This window comes from Dipodomys spectabilis, unplaced genomic scaffold, assembly GCF_019054845.1.
Source record: "Dipodomys spectabilis isolate Male_0828 unplaced genomic scaffold, ASM1905484v1 ptg000210l, whole genome shotgun sequence".
Classification (NCBI taxonomy): Eukaryota; Metazoa; Chordata; class Mammalia; order Rodentia; family Heteromyidae; genus Dipodomys; species Dipodomys spectabilis.
This window is the reverse complement of record NW_024870887.1, coordinates 6,932,155-6,949,721: the sequence shown is the minus strand read 5'-3', so window position 1 is coordinate 6,949,721 and position 17,567 is coordinate 6,932,155. Positions and strand designations below refer to the sequence as shown.

The 17,567-nt window shown below is 42.3% G+C and overlaps 1 protein-coding gene across 1 annotated transcript in view; it reads right to left on the bottom strand.

Moving 5' to 3' along the window:
• Ehd3 (EH domain containing 3) overlaps positions 1-1,720 on the bottom strand; it is a 30,647-nt gene extending 28,927 nt beyond the window's left edge. The window contains exon 1 of the mRNA XM_042696691.1: positions 1,161-1,720. Within this exon, the coding sequence (XP_042552625.1) occupies positions 1,161-1,387 (227 nt within the window). The 5' untranslated portion in view covers positions 1,388-1,720. The remainder of the gene's footprint in view (positions 1-1,160) is intronic.
• Positions 1,721-17,567: the final 15,847 nt, after the last annotated feature.

Here is a 17,567-nt window from a genome sequence, read left to right as displayed (position 1 = left end):
GGAAGTAAAGGACCCCTGCTTTGAAACCCTTTTGAAACCCTATGTGGGCACTGATGTCCATTCCCAGACTACAGGAGTGAAGAGGGGCAGGAGGGGGCAGGGGTCACAGGCACCCTCAACAATGAGGAAAGCCTCTAAATGAGGCCAGGGTTAGATGTCTGTCCTTACAAGCTGTGTGCACTGAGGACTGGAGAAGGAGCCTGTTCATTGAAAATAGGAAGAAGGCTTTCATTCTAGTGGACTTGTCTGAATGCAGACTGGGCAGGCTGACTTCCTGAGGATCTTTCCAGCCCGAGGTTTCTGTCATTCAAGGGAATGGCTGACTCACCCTCAAAGTTACAGGCATATAGCCAACCACCTCCTCACATGCATCCAGTACATCAATCCCAGTTCTGTGGCCTCCCAGTATATGGCTTTGGATCACTTGTTTAACTTCTCTCCAGCCTCCAGTTATCTCATCTGGAAAGTCTGGAGGAGGCAATGCCAATATTCCTTCCATATCTAAGTCTTTTGATAGTACTGTTGAACCATTATGGATGAAAGAAGATAAAACAAAAAAGATCACAAGGATTTTGTTTCTGGACTCTTCATCTGCCAAGTCTACAGGAGACACCCTTAGGAGCTCTGCCACAGAGAAGGAAAATGACAAAGGAAGGACTAAATGACCAGAGAGACCAAAGTCCCTAGCACATTACCATTTCCAGGCTTAAAGTCATCCAACAACTCACCTGCAACCATAAGCACCCACTCCCCGCCCCGACGTGTAAGTGCTGAGCGCTATTAGAAGTAAAGGGAAGTGGTCCCAGCTCTGAGCGTCAGGGCCCTGAGATGTTCGGTGGTTAAGACACCCCCACCCGCATAAGGTGTGCCAGAGACCCTAAGCCTTCCCACTTTGTGTCTTCTGGGAGTCGGTTCCATCATCCAGAAAATGGGAGAACTGAGTTGATTGTGAACTTGAACGTTTCAAACTGCCCACCCGAGCCTAGGACTACGCATCTCCGTGTAGAACCGGGAGGGGACTGGGAATGATGCTGGGGACGGGGTGGGGGGTGGTCATCTTTAGAGGCCACACCTATGGATTTCTTCAGAGCCCCGAACTGCGGGCTGCCGGCTTGTCCTCGGTCCCCGGCAGGGTGCGCGCCGCGGCGGGGAGGGCTCACCTGATGAAGGTGGTCTTCCCCGTGGAGTACTGGCCCACCAGCAGGACCATGGGCTTGTTGTCGAAATCGGCATCCTCCAGGGCCGGCGAGTGGAACTCATGGAAGCGGTAATGCTCTTCCAGGGGCAGCAGCTTGCTCTTGTAGAGTTTCTTCAGCCCCTCGCTGACCGTCTGGAAGACCTCGGGGTCCTTCCTCCGGCGATCGTCGCTACCCAGCCAGCTGAACATCGCGGCTCCTGGGGAAGGCGCCCGCCGGGGCTCCCGTCTCACCCGAGCGCGGGGCTCAGCCGCACCATGGCCCGGGCGCGCGCAGTCCCTGCGGCTGGACCCAGCCCAGCCCCGGCTTCATCCGGCAGCCGGGCCGCGCGCGCGAGGAAGGGGATCGGGACTGCAGGAGAAAGGCTGCCACCTTAGAAATCAAAGCTGAACCTGCAACGAAACTGACCAGACACCAGGTCGGGAGCGAGGGTTGGGGGGGGAGGTCCCCGATCTCCCCCCCACAGGGCGCGGCTAAAGGATGCTCAGGCTCCGCGCTTGCCCCAGCGCACGGCTCCGCACCGACAGATGCAACCAGCAGCCCCAGGCGCACGTTTAAATGCCAGCCGTGCAGGAAGCCGGCGCGGGCCGGAAGTCCCCGAGTACTGGCAAGGCCTGGCCGGCCCCGCGGTCCCGGCGGCGCGAAGCCGAGCAGGGCGCCGCCATGTTTATGGGCAGGTGCTCTGCGGGCGCCACTGGGCGGCCTGGGAAGGGACGCTGGCCACGTCCTGTGGGAAAGCTCTGGCATTTCAGTCCCCGTCCCTGGGGATTTGCTTTAAGAACAGCGCCCTCTCTGCCATGGCTGAGAAGACACCGTTGACCCACTCATCCCTTCCCCACAGTGGCATTTCCTGTTCTTTAGCTGTTGAGTTCCATTCCCTAGGAACACAGGTATGGTAGTGTTGGATAATATAGTCCCCCCACCCGCCGTGGGACCTGGAAAGAAAGGTTTAAAACCAGGTTATAAAAGACTTCACATAGAGCTCCCCTATGACCCAGCAATCCCACTTTGGGCATTTACCCTAATGTTTACAAACAAGACCACACTAAAGCTACCAGCACAACTATGTTTATTGCAGCATTATTTACCATAGCTAAGATATGGAACCAACCCAGATGCCCCTCAGTAGATGAATGGATCAAGAAGATGTGGTATATATACACAATGGAATTCTATGCCTCCATCAGAAAGAATGACATTGCCCCATTTGTTAGGAAATGGAAAAACTTGGAAAAAATTATATTAAGTGAAGTAAGCCAGGCCCAAAGAAACGTAGGTCCCATGGTTTCCCTTATTTGTAATATCTAGTATATGTATGAGTCAAGCGGAAAAGGTCAGATAATGTGATGTCAGGAAAATGAACCCTTAGATGTGTATTTTAATGTTTTTTTTTCTTTCATGCATGTGTTTCTAACACATTTATAAGACTATCTCTTTGTTGCTTTGTATGTCCCTCCCCCACAGTATAACCCCTGCTTTCACTATATTTGATGTCAGTATAACTTGTGGAGGAGATGGGGAAAAACCAGTTGTTTAAGGATACAGGTGGACCTGTTGCAACAATGAGAAGTACAAGTTGTCATGTCCAAAACGAGCTTTACAACGTTGGTGGGGGGGGGGGGGGGAGAAGGAGAAGGATTGGGATTGGGGGGGGAGGGGGGAGGCTGGGAAGGGATGTGAAGGATAAACAAAGGAGGAGGCTGCAATGCTTGGTAAGAAATGTACGCATTATCCTGCCCATGTAACTGTAACTCCTCTGTACAGTATGTTCACAAATAAAATTAAATTAAATTAAAAAAAAAAAACCAGGTTATAAAATAACCTAAAATGTTACTAGCTAAACTGACTATTCCCCTTCATTCCCATTAAACAAAGCAAACTGAGTTCCTAGTTGCGCACCTCTGTAGTCCCTGATACTTGGGAGGGAGGCCTCGAATGGGAGGATCACAGTTGCAGGCCAACTTGGCAGAAAAGTCTGGGAGAGATCAGCATGGGTGAAGCTGGATGTGTGGATGTGGTGGCCTGCTTGAAAGAGGAGGATCCTGGTCCAGGTACATGCCTGGGGAAAGAAGGAGATGCTATTAAAAAAACAAACACCAAAGCTGAAACAATACAACAGTGAAAATGTGGCAGCATCAAGATCTGAGTTCAAACTCCAGGCCCAACTCCTGCTATTACTGTAAGAATGGGTGATTGAATCCAAAAGTGAGTAGTATTTGAAATCTCCCTTCCAGAGGCTTTAGAGAGGAAGCAAGAACAGTAAGTCAGGAAATCTTCCTGGAAGACTGAGGAAGATGGACAGAAAGCACGGCTGTGAACTGACTCTTCAGTGATGGATTCACTGAGAGGAAAGAAAGCCAGGCCAAGGCAAGGACCTTGCAAAGACCTGGGGATGTGGAAGACCTTGGGGTGTCTGAGGCAGAATAAACACACTGGCATGCCTACAAAGCCAGATAAGGTCCAAACAAGGGGTTAGAAACCAATGCAGTATTATTAAGATAGTCATCGTGTTAGCAAAATGCTCACCATGTGCAGATGGCTGGACTGGGATCTCTGCACACTGTTCTGTCTAAACTTTATAGCAACTATATCATCTCCGGCATGTAGGAGAATGGGTGTCATACTGGCTAGGTGTAGGCAAAAGGGGGTTCGTTGTTCATAGAGAATTCAAATGCAATGATAAACCAAAGCAATTATTAGCACCATTCTAAAAAGTGTGGTGATGTTACTCCTTCCTGCTAGGGCAGAAGGTTCCTAGTGTCCTTCCTTCTGCAGAGAGGAGGCAAGCAGCTAATGGATGGGGAAGGACTGATGATGCTTGTAGCCAGGAAGGGAGGAATTGTAGTAGTAAGAGGCTGGAGGCCAAGAGAAAGGCTAGAAAACTACTGGAAGAAGCAGAGGATAGCAACAATGGGAATGGAGAAGAGGTTTTTGAGGCATAGAACTGATGGATCTTGATAAGCAATAAAAGAGGAGTTTAGGATGAGGTATGGCAAAAGGAGCTTACAAATTTTCTCCTGCTGAAGAAGTTGGAGAAATTCTTCCACTAATGAGGGAAGTCAGGAAAAGAGCAGATTTAGCTGGCAGACATGTTCAGTGTGTTGCACTTGCTGGGCCCGTGGGAACTGCAGGTGGAGTGCTCCTCTGAAGCCTTGGGGGGTCACCGGAGGTAAGTGCCAAATGGAATCTCCTCAGTTACAGCTCAGCTTACCAGACTCCTTCCATCTTTGAACCCCAAAGCTGATCACATCTTTCTGAGCTCTCTGAAGCTTGAACTGAGAAACCACAGATTCATACTAAACACTTGATGTTTACCTTAGCACCAACATGGTGCTCTTTGGGGACAAAACAGGTCAGCGGAATCAGGGAGGCAGGCAAACAATTTCAACTATATTTACAATGTTTTCTTTCTTATTACAATTTCCTCCCCCTCTTCCTCCTCCTCCTCCTCCTCCTCCTCCTCCTTCTCCTCCTTCTCTTCCTCCGTCCTTCTCCTTCCCTGACGATTGCTCAAAATTGGCTGTTTTACTGTTTTCACAATTGTAGACAAATGCACACTATTGCTGAGGTTGTGTGTGTGTGTGTTCTTTTCTAACATATTTTACCATCATATAATGAATCCCTGGTGAACCCATTATCCAGTCCAAGGGCAAGCAAATGTACAGTTTACATGTACATGATATAAACAATAATTTACATATCAATTTATATGTCAATTAGTTATATGTGTGATTAATTTGTAATGATTACATATACTTACTCATATATGTAATTAATGTGTTCCTCTCTTATCTAGTCCCCTGCCCTTTCTCTACTCCTGGAGAGGGGCCTCATCCTGAATTTAGTGCATATTTACTGCCTTACTTTTAAATTAACTGTATTCTATACATGATATATAATATCATTAATAAGATATACATGATATATAATGTCATCTATATGAAAGTCTGAAGAACATCTTGTTCTGTTTCTGTTTTGACACTTCATAAAACACACATTGTTTTATGTTCCCTGGAACTCGGCTTCGCTTCAGTCAATTAATTTTGTCATTGGCATTTATGTCTAAGCTTCCTCTGGCTTCCCTAGTCCTCTCTCCTGGCAGATGCCCCTCCCAACCCAGCACATGGCCCCTGTGCTCTGTCCTGAGTGTGTGGCCCAGTCAGCCTTTGTTAGGCAGAGTGCTGTACCCTAACATATCTCCAAAATCAAGCCTCAGCTCCCTAGTCTCTGCTAAGGAGATAGTGACAGCATATTATCAGGATGAGAGACAATGTATACAGCAAGTGTAATGCAGCTCCTGGTCCACTAAGAGTACTCAATGGGAAATTTAATCAACTCTTTATATTATAATCACGGTCACTTGTATTCATTACATGCTGCTGCCAAGGATCTTAGTTAATAAGCTATTTAATAGGCCACTGAATAAAGCTAATACTTAATAACTTTAATATTTAATAAGCTACTTAATAGGCCGCCTGCACCTAATAAGCTACTGAGTAGCACCCTTCGGTTCATTTGTTTCCTAGCTGAGGATGGTTCATTGGCCCAAAGGAGCACAGTTACTGATAGTGAGATCTGTGGCATTCATCATAGCCCTTTGGGGTATCACCATGAAACAGGGCCTTTCTCTCCTTTTCCCCTTTCTCTTCTTTTTCTCACTAGGATCAAGGCCAGGACAGAGGTAAAGAGCAAAGATAGAAACTGCAATGACAACGTGGAATTACAGCTTGAGCCTGGAGGGGAGGTTAGAGGAACCAGAAAGTACTGTTAAAGCAGGTCCAACCTTCCACAACCAGGACAATTTCAGGCCTCCCAGCCTGGTCCCCACCTGCCACTGTAACCCAGGGAGCCTCCCTCATACTTTCATGCCTGAAACTCCAGAAGATGGCCTGTCTCCTCCCACTCAGGTCTCCTGGGCAACCTGTCCTCCATGGTTCTGCCTTCCTTTCCCCCGGTCTTCATGCTGCCAGACACTCAGTCACTTCTTCAGGCTCACCTCCACTCCATGACTTCTGTTCTGAAGAGTTGAATGAGCAGCTCATTGTAGGAGTAAGCTACTCCCTTCTTACCACCTCAGAGCTACCTCTCATGAACCTCTAGGGCTCCATTTACCCCCATTTTATTGTGATTATATGCTGTAACTATCTGCTTCCCAAGTAGATAGTGCATGTCTTCTGCCTGGTACCATATTTTATTCATTTTTGTTGACTTCAGTTGGAGGCAAAGGGATCAGCTAATTCCTACTGTTGGGAATTAGGCAGTTATTGCTTAATCTGCTTTGAACTACTTTAACAGAATACCTTTGGCAGGGGAATTTATAATGGACAGAATTTCATAGGTTCACAGTTCAGGAGATTGGCAAGTTCAGGATCAAGAGGCAGCCCTGTGCCAATGGCCCATGCTACTTCAGGCCATGGCAAGAGGACATTGAGAGGCTGAGAGCAAGAGGTAAAATGTCTAGCCTCCAATGCGCTCTCTCTCTCTCTCTCTCTTTCTTGGTTGTGGGTCTTGAACTCTGGGCCTGGTTGCTGTCCTTGAGTTCTTCAGCTCAAGGTGAGTGCTCTACCACTTGAGCTACGGCACACTACTTCCAGCTCTTTTATAATCAGCCTTAATCCATTCATTAGGGTGGAGCCTTCAGGAGCCAAAACACCTGCTACTGTGCACCCACTATTCACCCCTTCACATGGTACATCAAGTTACCAACACACGTTTGGAGACCACATTCAATCCATAGACCTTGTTTAGACCTTTTTATGAGACTAAATTACATGTGTTAGATCAAGATCTGAATGCGTTTTCATGTATCTATGGCAAATCCTTAATAAATAGCAATTCACTTCCCCATCAGATGAATATGCACAAGAGAAGGGAAGTTGGGAATAAAACCAAGGTGGTGGGGAAATTATCCTCGGGAGATGTATGTGGGTCAGCTTAAGTCATCATCTGTCCAGTTATCTGGCATTCTCCAGTCACATTATAAGTACCACATCTCCTTGATCTCCTATGTAGCCGCTCTTCTAGGCAGAGAGGAGACAGTGTCATCCCCAGGTGCAGTAGCAGAGGTTTCTCACCTGAGAAACCCCCACATCAAGGAAGAAACCACCCATGCAAAACCATGGTGTGTGTCTGTCTTTGAAATTCCTGCTTGCTGAACTCAGATTTCCTAAGACCGTGAACCTTGGAGAGACAGCTTACCATCACTTCCATCATTAATCTCTGCTTTTGTGGCACATGCATTTCTAGAGGGTGGCATTGTCATTGCATCACAGGTCCTCACAGCCATCTGACAGGAGAGGGAAAGAATGTTCCCTGGGGAAATTTCAAGGCCCGAGAGTCTGAAGGTGTTTGAACGATCTATCATCCTGCCTACATTCCCCTTCAAGCTGTAAAAGGCACCATGGGCAGTTTACCAAAAGCTATGGAATTCTAAAAAATAAATTTGCCCTTGAAGCAGCAGCTGTGAGAGGAATGGGCAGGTGGTCAGTGCTGGACAATGTCAGAGGGAGGCGACCACTGAATCCTCCCTAGACAAGAGCATCATGTGCGGATCCGAGCACAAGTCTTCTTGATCAAAGCAAAACAAGCTCTCCATTCCCAGAATGAGTATCTCAGTCTGCCCTCACAACTAGATCTTGATTGTGAGAGAAACATCAAAAGCACGAATAGCTGAAGCTGAAGGACCAGAAGCCAGTATGAAATTTCTGAGCATCCTTGCTGGGTGGTAATTGCATGTGTCTGTCCCCCACTAGAAGGAGCTAGTAGGCGCTCCTAGGGGAGGAAAACTTCTAAAGCTGGGCATCTAGCCAATGCAGCCACCCAAATTTGATTCATTATTAATGGGGCTCTTGTTAAGCAAACAGGAAGACTGGAAATGTGAATTGCCTGTTGTTAGCCAATGATTACAATAACAGTGCCATGACCATCATAAAAATATATATAAGAACAGAGAATCTGATCAAGGCAGAAGATAAGAGGATGGATTATTTACAAAGAAGACAAGATGGCACTTGCAGTCCTTCCCACTGGCTTTTGTGTATTTTCCTCAGCAGCCACCTTTGCTTTTTCTCTGAGTCAAAGTTGCACTTAGTTTTGCTTTGTTTCATTTGTATTCTGCTCTGTGTGTGTGTGTGTGTGTGTGTGTGTGTGTGTGTGTGTGTTAGAGCTAGGGCTTTAACACAGGGCTTGGGTGTTGTTCCTTAACTTTTTTGCTCAAGGGTAGTACTCTATCACTTAAGCTATACCTCTGGCTTTTTGCTGGTTAATTAGAGATAAAGGTCTCTTGGCTTTGTCTGCTAGGGTTGGCTTTGAACCACAATCCTCAGATCCCAGTCTCCTGAGTAGCTAGTATTACAAGTGTGAGCCACTGGTGCCCAGCTTGATTTTATTGTTTATGATTTTTTATGTTGTTACATCAAACTTAATTTCCCTGCTCAGAAATTTAGGAAGTTATTTTTTCCTGTTTTTTTTTTCTTTGTAATTTGTGGCTTAAGACTTTTAGATTTGGCTTTGAGGTTAATATATCTTTGCATAAAGTTGTGAATTGACAATCTTTTGAAAAGTATTTCTAGAATTATTTTTAGTACCATAGATTGAACTCATGGCACTCTACTACTTGAGCCACATCCTCAGTCCTTGTTTTTATTTTGTTTTTGAGATAGAGTCTTGCATCATTCATCAGGCTTGCTTCAAACTTAAAATCCTCTGGGCTCTGCCACTAGAGTAGCTGAGATCAAGGCATGGTGCCATTACACCCAATTTCCATATTCTTTATCCAGTTTCTCTTGTTTTGTCAGATTGTCTTAAAGATAAAATATTATAAATTATTACATAAGAGTTGTCTCTTTAGAGTTGACTATTTCAGAGTTTTTTTTGTTTCAGTGAGCTCTTTTCTAATTTTAGTAACACACTTTTTAAATTACTGTAACTTTATAATACTGTAGCTTTATTACAAGCCACTCTTCCTAATGGCTATGTTTAAATTTTTTCTCAAGCTCACTTTCTTCCTGTTGTCTTCCTATTCATTCTTCTATCTCAGCTTTTCATTTTTCTAATTAAAAAGTAATTATGAAAATTTGTGGTAATTTTGCTTCATTCTGTTTTCTATGCACACATATCTACTTACCATCTGTTCTTTTCTCCCAACTGGCTTCATGCCATGGATATTTTCACATATCATGGAAAAATATTCAAACAATTAAGTTGGAATGAATGCTAATATTCAACTATGGAAATTCCTTGATTTAATTAACCATATGAAATGGTACACATATAAATCACCTGCAAAATTATTCCCAAGAATAGTTTTTAAAAAAACTCTCTCCTTTAAAGAGTTATATATACAGACTCTGGGATTACCATTGGAAGATGAACATTTTTGTACATAAATTTTCATACAGGGTTTTACTTGCTAGTAGATACTTTATAAATGAAATCACTGGGAACCTTGTTCATGCTTTTGATATTTACCACCAAATTACTTTTGAAATAAATATATCAATTTATAGCCTTACCACAATCATATGAGAGTTTCTAGGATGTCCCTGCCCAGCACTGTTTTAGTTAAAAATTATTTTTGCCTAGGCACAGTGGTATGCATTTGTAACCCCAGAACTCAGGAAGTGGAGGAAGAGGAGGATCAAGGGTTTCAGAAAAGCCTAAGTAACAAAGTAAGAGCTAGTCTCAAAAAACCCAGAGCTGGGGCCCAGTGTTAGAGAGCTTGCTTTATATGCTTAAGACCCTGGGTTTGATCCCTAACACTACTAAAAAGATTTTTAAAAATAAATATAAACAAACATAAAAATACAAATATGTATATATGTGTGTATAAATATGTGTGCATTTATGTTTTAAATACTTTTCTCTCATAAACATTTTGTTTCACTTCATAACCAGAAAGCTCTTATTTAAAATACTCAGCAATGTGGGAAATTTATAATATTCATTTGTCTATTAGTCATTAATGTATTTCTCCTGACTGTCTCCTTCTTACCTATTATTTTCTAAACATATTTACTGTTCATCTTATTGTCTTGCAGAACTTTTTATATTTACAGTAGTAGCACTAATCATTCATCTGCATCTAATCTAGGTTAATTATAAATAAATTTTGCCAATTATTTTCTCTTTGTCTCTTCTCATCTCTTCAAAACAAGATCATTAGAATGTTTTAATCAGAATCTCATTAGAACTATAAATGAACTGTAGGAGTAGTGACATCTTTAACCCTTAATCTTTCTACCCAGAAATATGGTGAAACTCTATTTTTAATTTTTATTTTGCTGATCACAAGGCTTGAACTCTGGGCCTGGGCACTCTTCTTGAGTTCCTTTTGCTCAAGACTAGCACTCTATCACTTGAGCCACAGCTCCACTTTTGGCTTTTTCTGCGATTAGTTGGAGGAAATAATAGTCTCATGAACTTTCCTGCCCTGAATGGCTTTGAACTGCCATCCTCAGATCTCAGCTTCCTGAGTAGCTAGGATTACAGGTATGAGCCACTGACATCCAGAAAACTCTATTTTTTAATACTTTTTTTTGGTGCCAACCCTGGTGGTTTATGCTTGTAATCCTAGCTACTCAGGAGGCTGGGATCTGAGGATGAGAGTTTGAAGCCATCCTGGGCAGGAAAGTCCCTGAGACTTTTATCTCTAACTACAGAAAGCCAGAAATGGCTCAAGTGTTATATAATGCTATCCTTGAGCAAAAACTCCTCAGAGACAGTGTTCAGGCCCTGAGTTCAAGCCCTATGACTGGCAAAAAGTTTTATCTCTTTATAGATCTCAAATATATAAAGCACATTTTCTTTAAGACAATTCCCAATTATTCCTCATTTTTGTATTGTATTTTACTAGGAACTCTTTCTATTATGATAACTCCTATTTATTATTATATAGAAAACTACCATTATTTAAAGACTGTTGATCTTATTTTGTTTACTGATACTTTAATAATTTTTAGTTCACCCTTAAAATTTCTAGTTATACAAGGAGCATCAGTTAATGTTCTTTCTCTTTATTCTAGTTTGGCTTATAATGTGTATTTCATCTTTTGGTCAGAATTTTCAGATATTATAATTGAATAAGGGAAATTAAGTATTAAAAGTAAAAAGGGAATGAAAATAAAAAAATAAAAGAGGAACTTGTTTTGTTCCAGATTTTAATGCTATTCTGATGCTCCTCTGGATTTTCTTTTTCTTCCAACATACATTTGCCTGGAAGTTGTGATCTCTTCCAGTGCTTAGTTATTTTATTTATTTTTTGTCTATTTTGTAAAACTAAAAAGCTGGGAACAAGTGGCTCACCTCTGAAGTCTTAGCTACTTAGGAGGCTGAAATCTGAGGATCATGATTTGAAGCCAACCTGGACAGGAAAGTCTGTGAGACTGTTATCTCTAATTAACCAGTAAGAAGCTGGAAATGGAGCTGTGGTTCAAGTGGTAGAGTATTAGCCTTGAGCAAAAGAGCTCAGGAACAGTACCCAGCCCCTGAATTCAGTCCCAGGATTGGTACGCATGCGCGCGCGCGCGCGCGCGCGCGCGCGCGCGCGCGCGCACACACACACACACGTGCGGTATGTGTGTATATGAACAGAGCATGTGGCTTGTAGAGTCTTCTCAAATCTAGCAGATATACACATTTGTATATGTGTGTGTGTGTGTGTGTGTGTGTGTGTGTGTGTGTGTGTGTGTGTATATATATATAGCTTATATACTTAACATATATGTTCTTTCTTGGAAGACTGGCAGCATAATTAATAGAACCTGGTCTATAGGTGGACAGGAGGGTGGAGGCATGGCCTTCTGAGAACCTCTAAGTAACAAAATTACGGAACTTAAATCTTACCAGTTCTTTCTTGATGGGACAAATTCACATGTTCATGAGACTTGAGATTTGACCACAGGATGCACCTGTGGTCCCAGCTACAAGGGAGGATCAGTATCTGAGGCTGGCCTAGGCAACCAGATCCTATCTGAAAAATGTTCTAAAGACAAAAGAATTGTGTCAATCATAGTATAAGGAAATTTATTCATCTTGTTTTTAATTGTATTAAAACATCATATTTAGTTTATAAGACTCTCCACCTTGCTTACTGTTAAATGAGTTAGTATAACTATAATTTTGTGATTTCATTTTTAAAATATGTATCAATTCAGATTTTCACATTTCTAAGTCAATATTGTTTCCATAACTCAAGTGGTAGAGTCCCTGCTTAGCAAGCTCAAGGTCCCGAGTTCAAACCTCAGTACCTTAAAAAAATAAAATAATAAAGATGAGATTTACTGGCAGCGAATTCAGTGAGCATCAACACTGAGATGCAACTGCCAAAGTGATTATGATGTTCTGTCTACACGATCACAAATGTAGGAAATAACCATCAGTGTTGTCAGAGAGCCAGCCTCATACAGGCATTACCAAGGGACTCTCATGATTTTGTCCTTACAACAGCTCTATTTGCCATCATTCTCTCAGATGAAGAAACGAGAGCTTACAACCGAGCAGGAGAGGATCCTGTTTGCCTTAGCTGACGGGAGGTTCTGGATGTGGTCTGCTGTGGCATGTTTGATAGTCACTCAAATGTGTTGCAAACTTTAGAGATCTAAGAATTCAACAGGGCTATTTGAAGGGGTGTCACACAGGAGGACAAAAACTGGATGATTGGTGAGTGATCCAAAAACAATCCATCTCCTATTGTGGCATTGCCCACTAGCTAGATTTCAAGGGCTGTCTGCATGCTGATAGCCTTGAACATTCCCAACTTCTGCTTCCTTTATTGTATTCATCAGCCTGGGATTCTGTAACAGACTGGGTGGTTCATAAGCAGAAGTTGATCTTTTTTTTTTTTTTTGTTAGTTGTGGGGCTTGAACTCTGGGCCTGGGCGCTGTCCCTTAGCTCTTTAGCTCAAGGAGAGCGCTCTACCACTTGAGCTACAGCGCCACTTCCGGTTTTCTAGTGGTTTTTTGGAGATAAGAGTTTCACGGACTTTCCTGCCTGGGCTGGTTTTGAACCAAGATCCTCAGATCTCAGCCTCCTGAGTAGCTAGGATTACAGGAGTGAGCCACCGGCACCTGGCTTAGAAGTTGATCTTTTACAGCCCCAGAGGCTGAAGATCTGGGCACCAGTGCAGCATGTTTGGGTAAGGGCTTTCTTTGTGGTTGCAGACTGGCAGCTTTTAGCCTCCTATGGTAGTAGAAAGTTGTCTGGACAGCTCTCAGAAGTCTATATTATAAGGACACTAGTCTTATTTATAATGGCTTCCTCCACCCTCTCCATCTATTCATCTCCCAAAGGCCTCACCTGCTAAATACCACCACATTGGTAGAATGTAAGATTTATTTAGAAGATCAAATATGAAGCTTTCTGTCTGTAGCACCTTTAATCTCAGATCTGATGCCTTCACTTAAAGGTCCTGTTGGAAAAATCATACTACTCTTATTTCCCAGGAGTTAAAAATCCCCCTCCCCAAACACTCAGTAAGTACCAAATCCATCATTAAGGACTAATAATTTTGTCATTTTAACAAAATGTGTGCAGTGTTTATTACAAACTAGCTCCTGAGTTAGATGTTTGATAGGTATTATAAAATGAGTGACTGATTCTTTTTCCATGAATCATACCAAGTGCCTTTGGTTCCCATTTTGTAGATGGTAACTCTGGGGCTATTAGAGGAGAGGTTGTGGCATGAGGCTATCCAATCGACAAGGACACTGTGGGGGATCCAAGTCCAGGTTTACTAATGGTGAGCTCTCACTGGGGCAGATTTCAGTGTTAAGCACCTTGTGTGGGAGTAACTTGGGAAAGTACTATTTTCTTTCTTTTTTTCTTTTCTTAAAATATTTTATTGTGAAAATACTGTACAGGGGTTATAATTACATGGGCAAGGTAATGAGTACATTTCTTATTTTTATTGTGAAAATACTGTACAGAGGGGTTACAATTACATGGGCAAGATAGTGAGTACATTTCTTATCAAGCATTGTAGCCTCCTCCTTTGTTTACCCTTCCCATCCCTTCCCATCCTCCCTCCCCCCCACCCAATCCTCCCCCCCCCCCCAAGTTGTAAAGTTCGTTTTTGACATGACAACTTGTACTTGGGAAAGTACTATTTTCAAACCTGCTTCCCTCATTCCTGAAAGCCCCCAGACTCAAGGACTTGTCGGAGAATATGATTTTCTGTTAAAGGTATGTTTGATCTTTTATGCTTTGAAAGGCACGATCTTTTCCATGAAACTTCAGGAAGAAAACACCTCACCATAAATCCCTGTTATGTTCCTGTTGAAAATTTGAAATCACACCATTGCTTTGAAACATCTGATCATTTTCTGGATATAGAGAAGTCTTTTACAGTCAAAGACAAGCTTTTAGATAGCCATTTGACATAGTGGTTCAGGTGAAGACTTTCTTTGGCTGGCAGACCCACGTTATATGTGGCAAGGGGCTCAGGAATCAGTCTACATCCTGGCATCTCGATAGAACTCATCACAGTGGCTAGAAGGCTTGAACTTCAGAACTCCCTGAACCTCCTTCCTTGTCTCTTCTGAGCATCAGGCACAGTGTCCACTCACTCCTTCACCCTTGAAATTCTTCATGGGTTTATGAATGGGGCTTCTTTCCTAACTGAACCTCCACTGGCAGGAAGCAAATCCTGCCTCCACCTTACCAAGACAAAATGAACTTGGTCTCTATCCATTGCAACCAATTTTCCCTGTCATGAGCACCATAATGGCAAATCAACTTTCTGCCAGGAAAGACAGGCCTGGTTACAAGTCAAAAAGGAAATAAGAAATAATAAATGAACAAAAGAAGATAGGAAAATAGAAGCAAAACTGTGAGATACTGGTGTGTGTATGTGTGTGTGTGTGTGTGTGTGTGTGTGTGTGTGTGTATAACTTAGGGCCTTATGACTTGCTAGTGAAGTGCTCTACCACTTAAGCCACACCTTTTTTTGCTTCAGTTTATTTTTTATAAAGGTCTTATATGCTAGCCTTAAGCCCAAGTACTCCTTTCTCTACCTCCCATGTAGCTGGTATTATAGGCATGAGCCACGGTCCACCCAAAATTTAGAGGCCCAATCTAGTTCATGACTGTGTAAGAACATAAATCCATTTTAGATATTTTGTAGGACATTGAGGGTTTGTTCTTTCTAATTTCTTATAATGGAGTGGAGAATACCACTCCACTCAGGGCTCTCTGTCTAGTACTGTTTGCTGTAAGACAGATGCCAGACATACCTTTCTCATCGCTCTAGGAATCTAGCCATGCTTTTTATCCAGGCCACCACAGCTGATTCAGATCCTATCTGATGTTGTCTTCCTGTCTACCCCAACCTCAGCCTTGGTGTATTTCTTCATCTTCTTCCTCAGATGATCTTGCTCCTTGTTTGGTGTTTTCATCTGCCGCTTTGCCTGCCTTGCCTCCTTCAGTGTTCTCATTGCTGGCCTGGCCACCCTTCCTGTGTAAGGTGTACTGACTCAATTTAAGTTCACTCTGATTATAGATGTCCTGGACATACTAATTAGCTCCTTGATAATTTAGGAACAATGTCCATTCCCTCTCCTGACCCCCACTGAGAAAATAGTTCATCTGTTTTTATTTCCAAACCTCACAAATAATTTCTTTCTTTTTTGTTGATCGTGGGGCTTGAACTCTGGGTCTGGGCGCTGTCCCTCAGTTCTTCAGCTCAAGGCTAGCACTCTACCACTTGAGCCACAGAGCCACTTCCCACAAATAATTTCTTCCTATGGCATTCTGAAATATTTTGACTGTGTTGGAATTAATAACTTCAGAACCTTGGAGATGACTTTTAATTTATGAGCTAGCCCACAAAGCCTCTTTTTATTACCTTGGTTTTTGGATAGATTTCTAATGCTTGAAAGGTATATAAGGAACCATCTATTTTTCTTTTCATTCTTCTGAATTTATTATTATCTTTTTTTTCCTACTCATAAATCAAAGCCCTTTTCTTTTCCTTGTTGGATTTGGGATTTAAGAACTTATAACCAAGTGAACCCAAATCAAGAGAAGAAAAAAAAAACATCAAAGAGCTATATAAGCTGTCCGTTGATTTTATAATATTTGGATGCTATGCAATTCACCAGCCTAAGTCTTGTACAACAACCCTTGCAGAGCAATGATGTCCCATGATTTTCTTGTTTTATTTTTATTGCTGCAAAAAGTGGGAGAGGGGAATGGATGCTTGTACTTACCCATATGTCAGTAGTTTTGCCCATATACAATTGTATTGAACAAATGCAGTTTTACTTGATTTTTACATATGAGTTTAATAAATAACAGTGTGAGCAAGAATGAGTACTTTTGAGCAGTTATTATTTTCTACACTGGATTCCATCATTAATTCCTCAACTGGACCTTTTCAAAAAAAAATCTCACTTCACTCTTCAAAATTCCAACAATAGGGTGTTGACTTGGATGAGTTTTCTGTTTTTTTTTTTTTTTTTTTCCAAAGCAGATTTATGGTAAGGCTTAGGACTTGTGAACTTCACACACATTTTTGAGAACTGGTTCATCAGATTGCTTCCCAGTGCCACAAAAGAATGAGGATTTGGACTAGAGGAACAGGAAGGAAATATGTTGGAGTACATACTTTTATTGGTGGGAAGCAGCTTATTCAGGATACTAGAACTTTCTTAGAGGAGAAGACCAGGCACAGGAAATCAGAGGTTAGAGGGTACTACAAACAGATTTCACCTCCTTTGAATGTTTGCTCAATGGTGGTTCCAAACAGAGTCATAACATCTAGTGTCATCTTCTAGGCTCAACAGGGCAAGGGTATTTTTGACTTTCTAGAATTAGTGGACCATTTGAGCACCAGCCATTGACCATAGTATGATATTCCAGCCATTGCACTCTTAGAGGGGCTCCCTGCTCTTCACTCCATAGTAAAAAGTGAGGCACTCTATTAGTGTAAGCCCAGCTACTGGACTGTGTCTTCCTATGGGTAGAAATTCTGTCTTACTCTTCCTTCCTGTATCCCTTCCATCTAGGCCTGGGAAGTCACTCAATAAAGCTTTGTTTAAGCAAATTGAATCTACAGCTTTCCAAATTCCCTTGTAAATCTCTCTCCTGACCATCAAAACAATCAATAGGAAAAGAATAAAATTGATTTAACTATTAGTGGAATAATTGGTTGGGTGATAAATCACTTTACTTCTACAGTAACCACTAAGCTGATTTTTAACACATAGATTGGTTTTGCCATTTTTTAAAAGTTGTGTAAATGTAATCATGGTTTCTGTGTCTGGATTTCATCACTCAGTATTGTGACTCCCACTGGCCCTCAGCCTGTAGTTCTTGTTTGTTCATTCTCAGTGATACATGTTGTTATTCTCTTATATGGGTGTACCTCAATATGA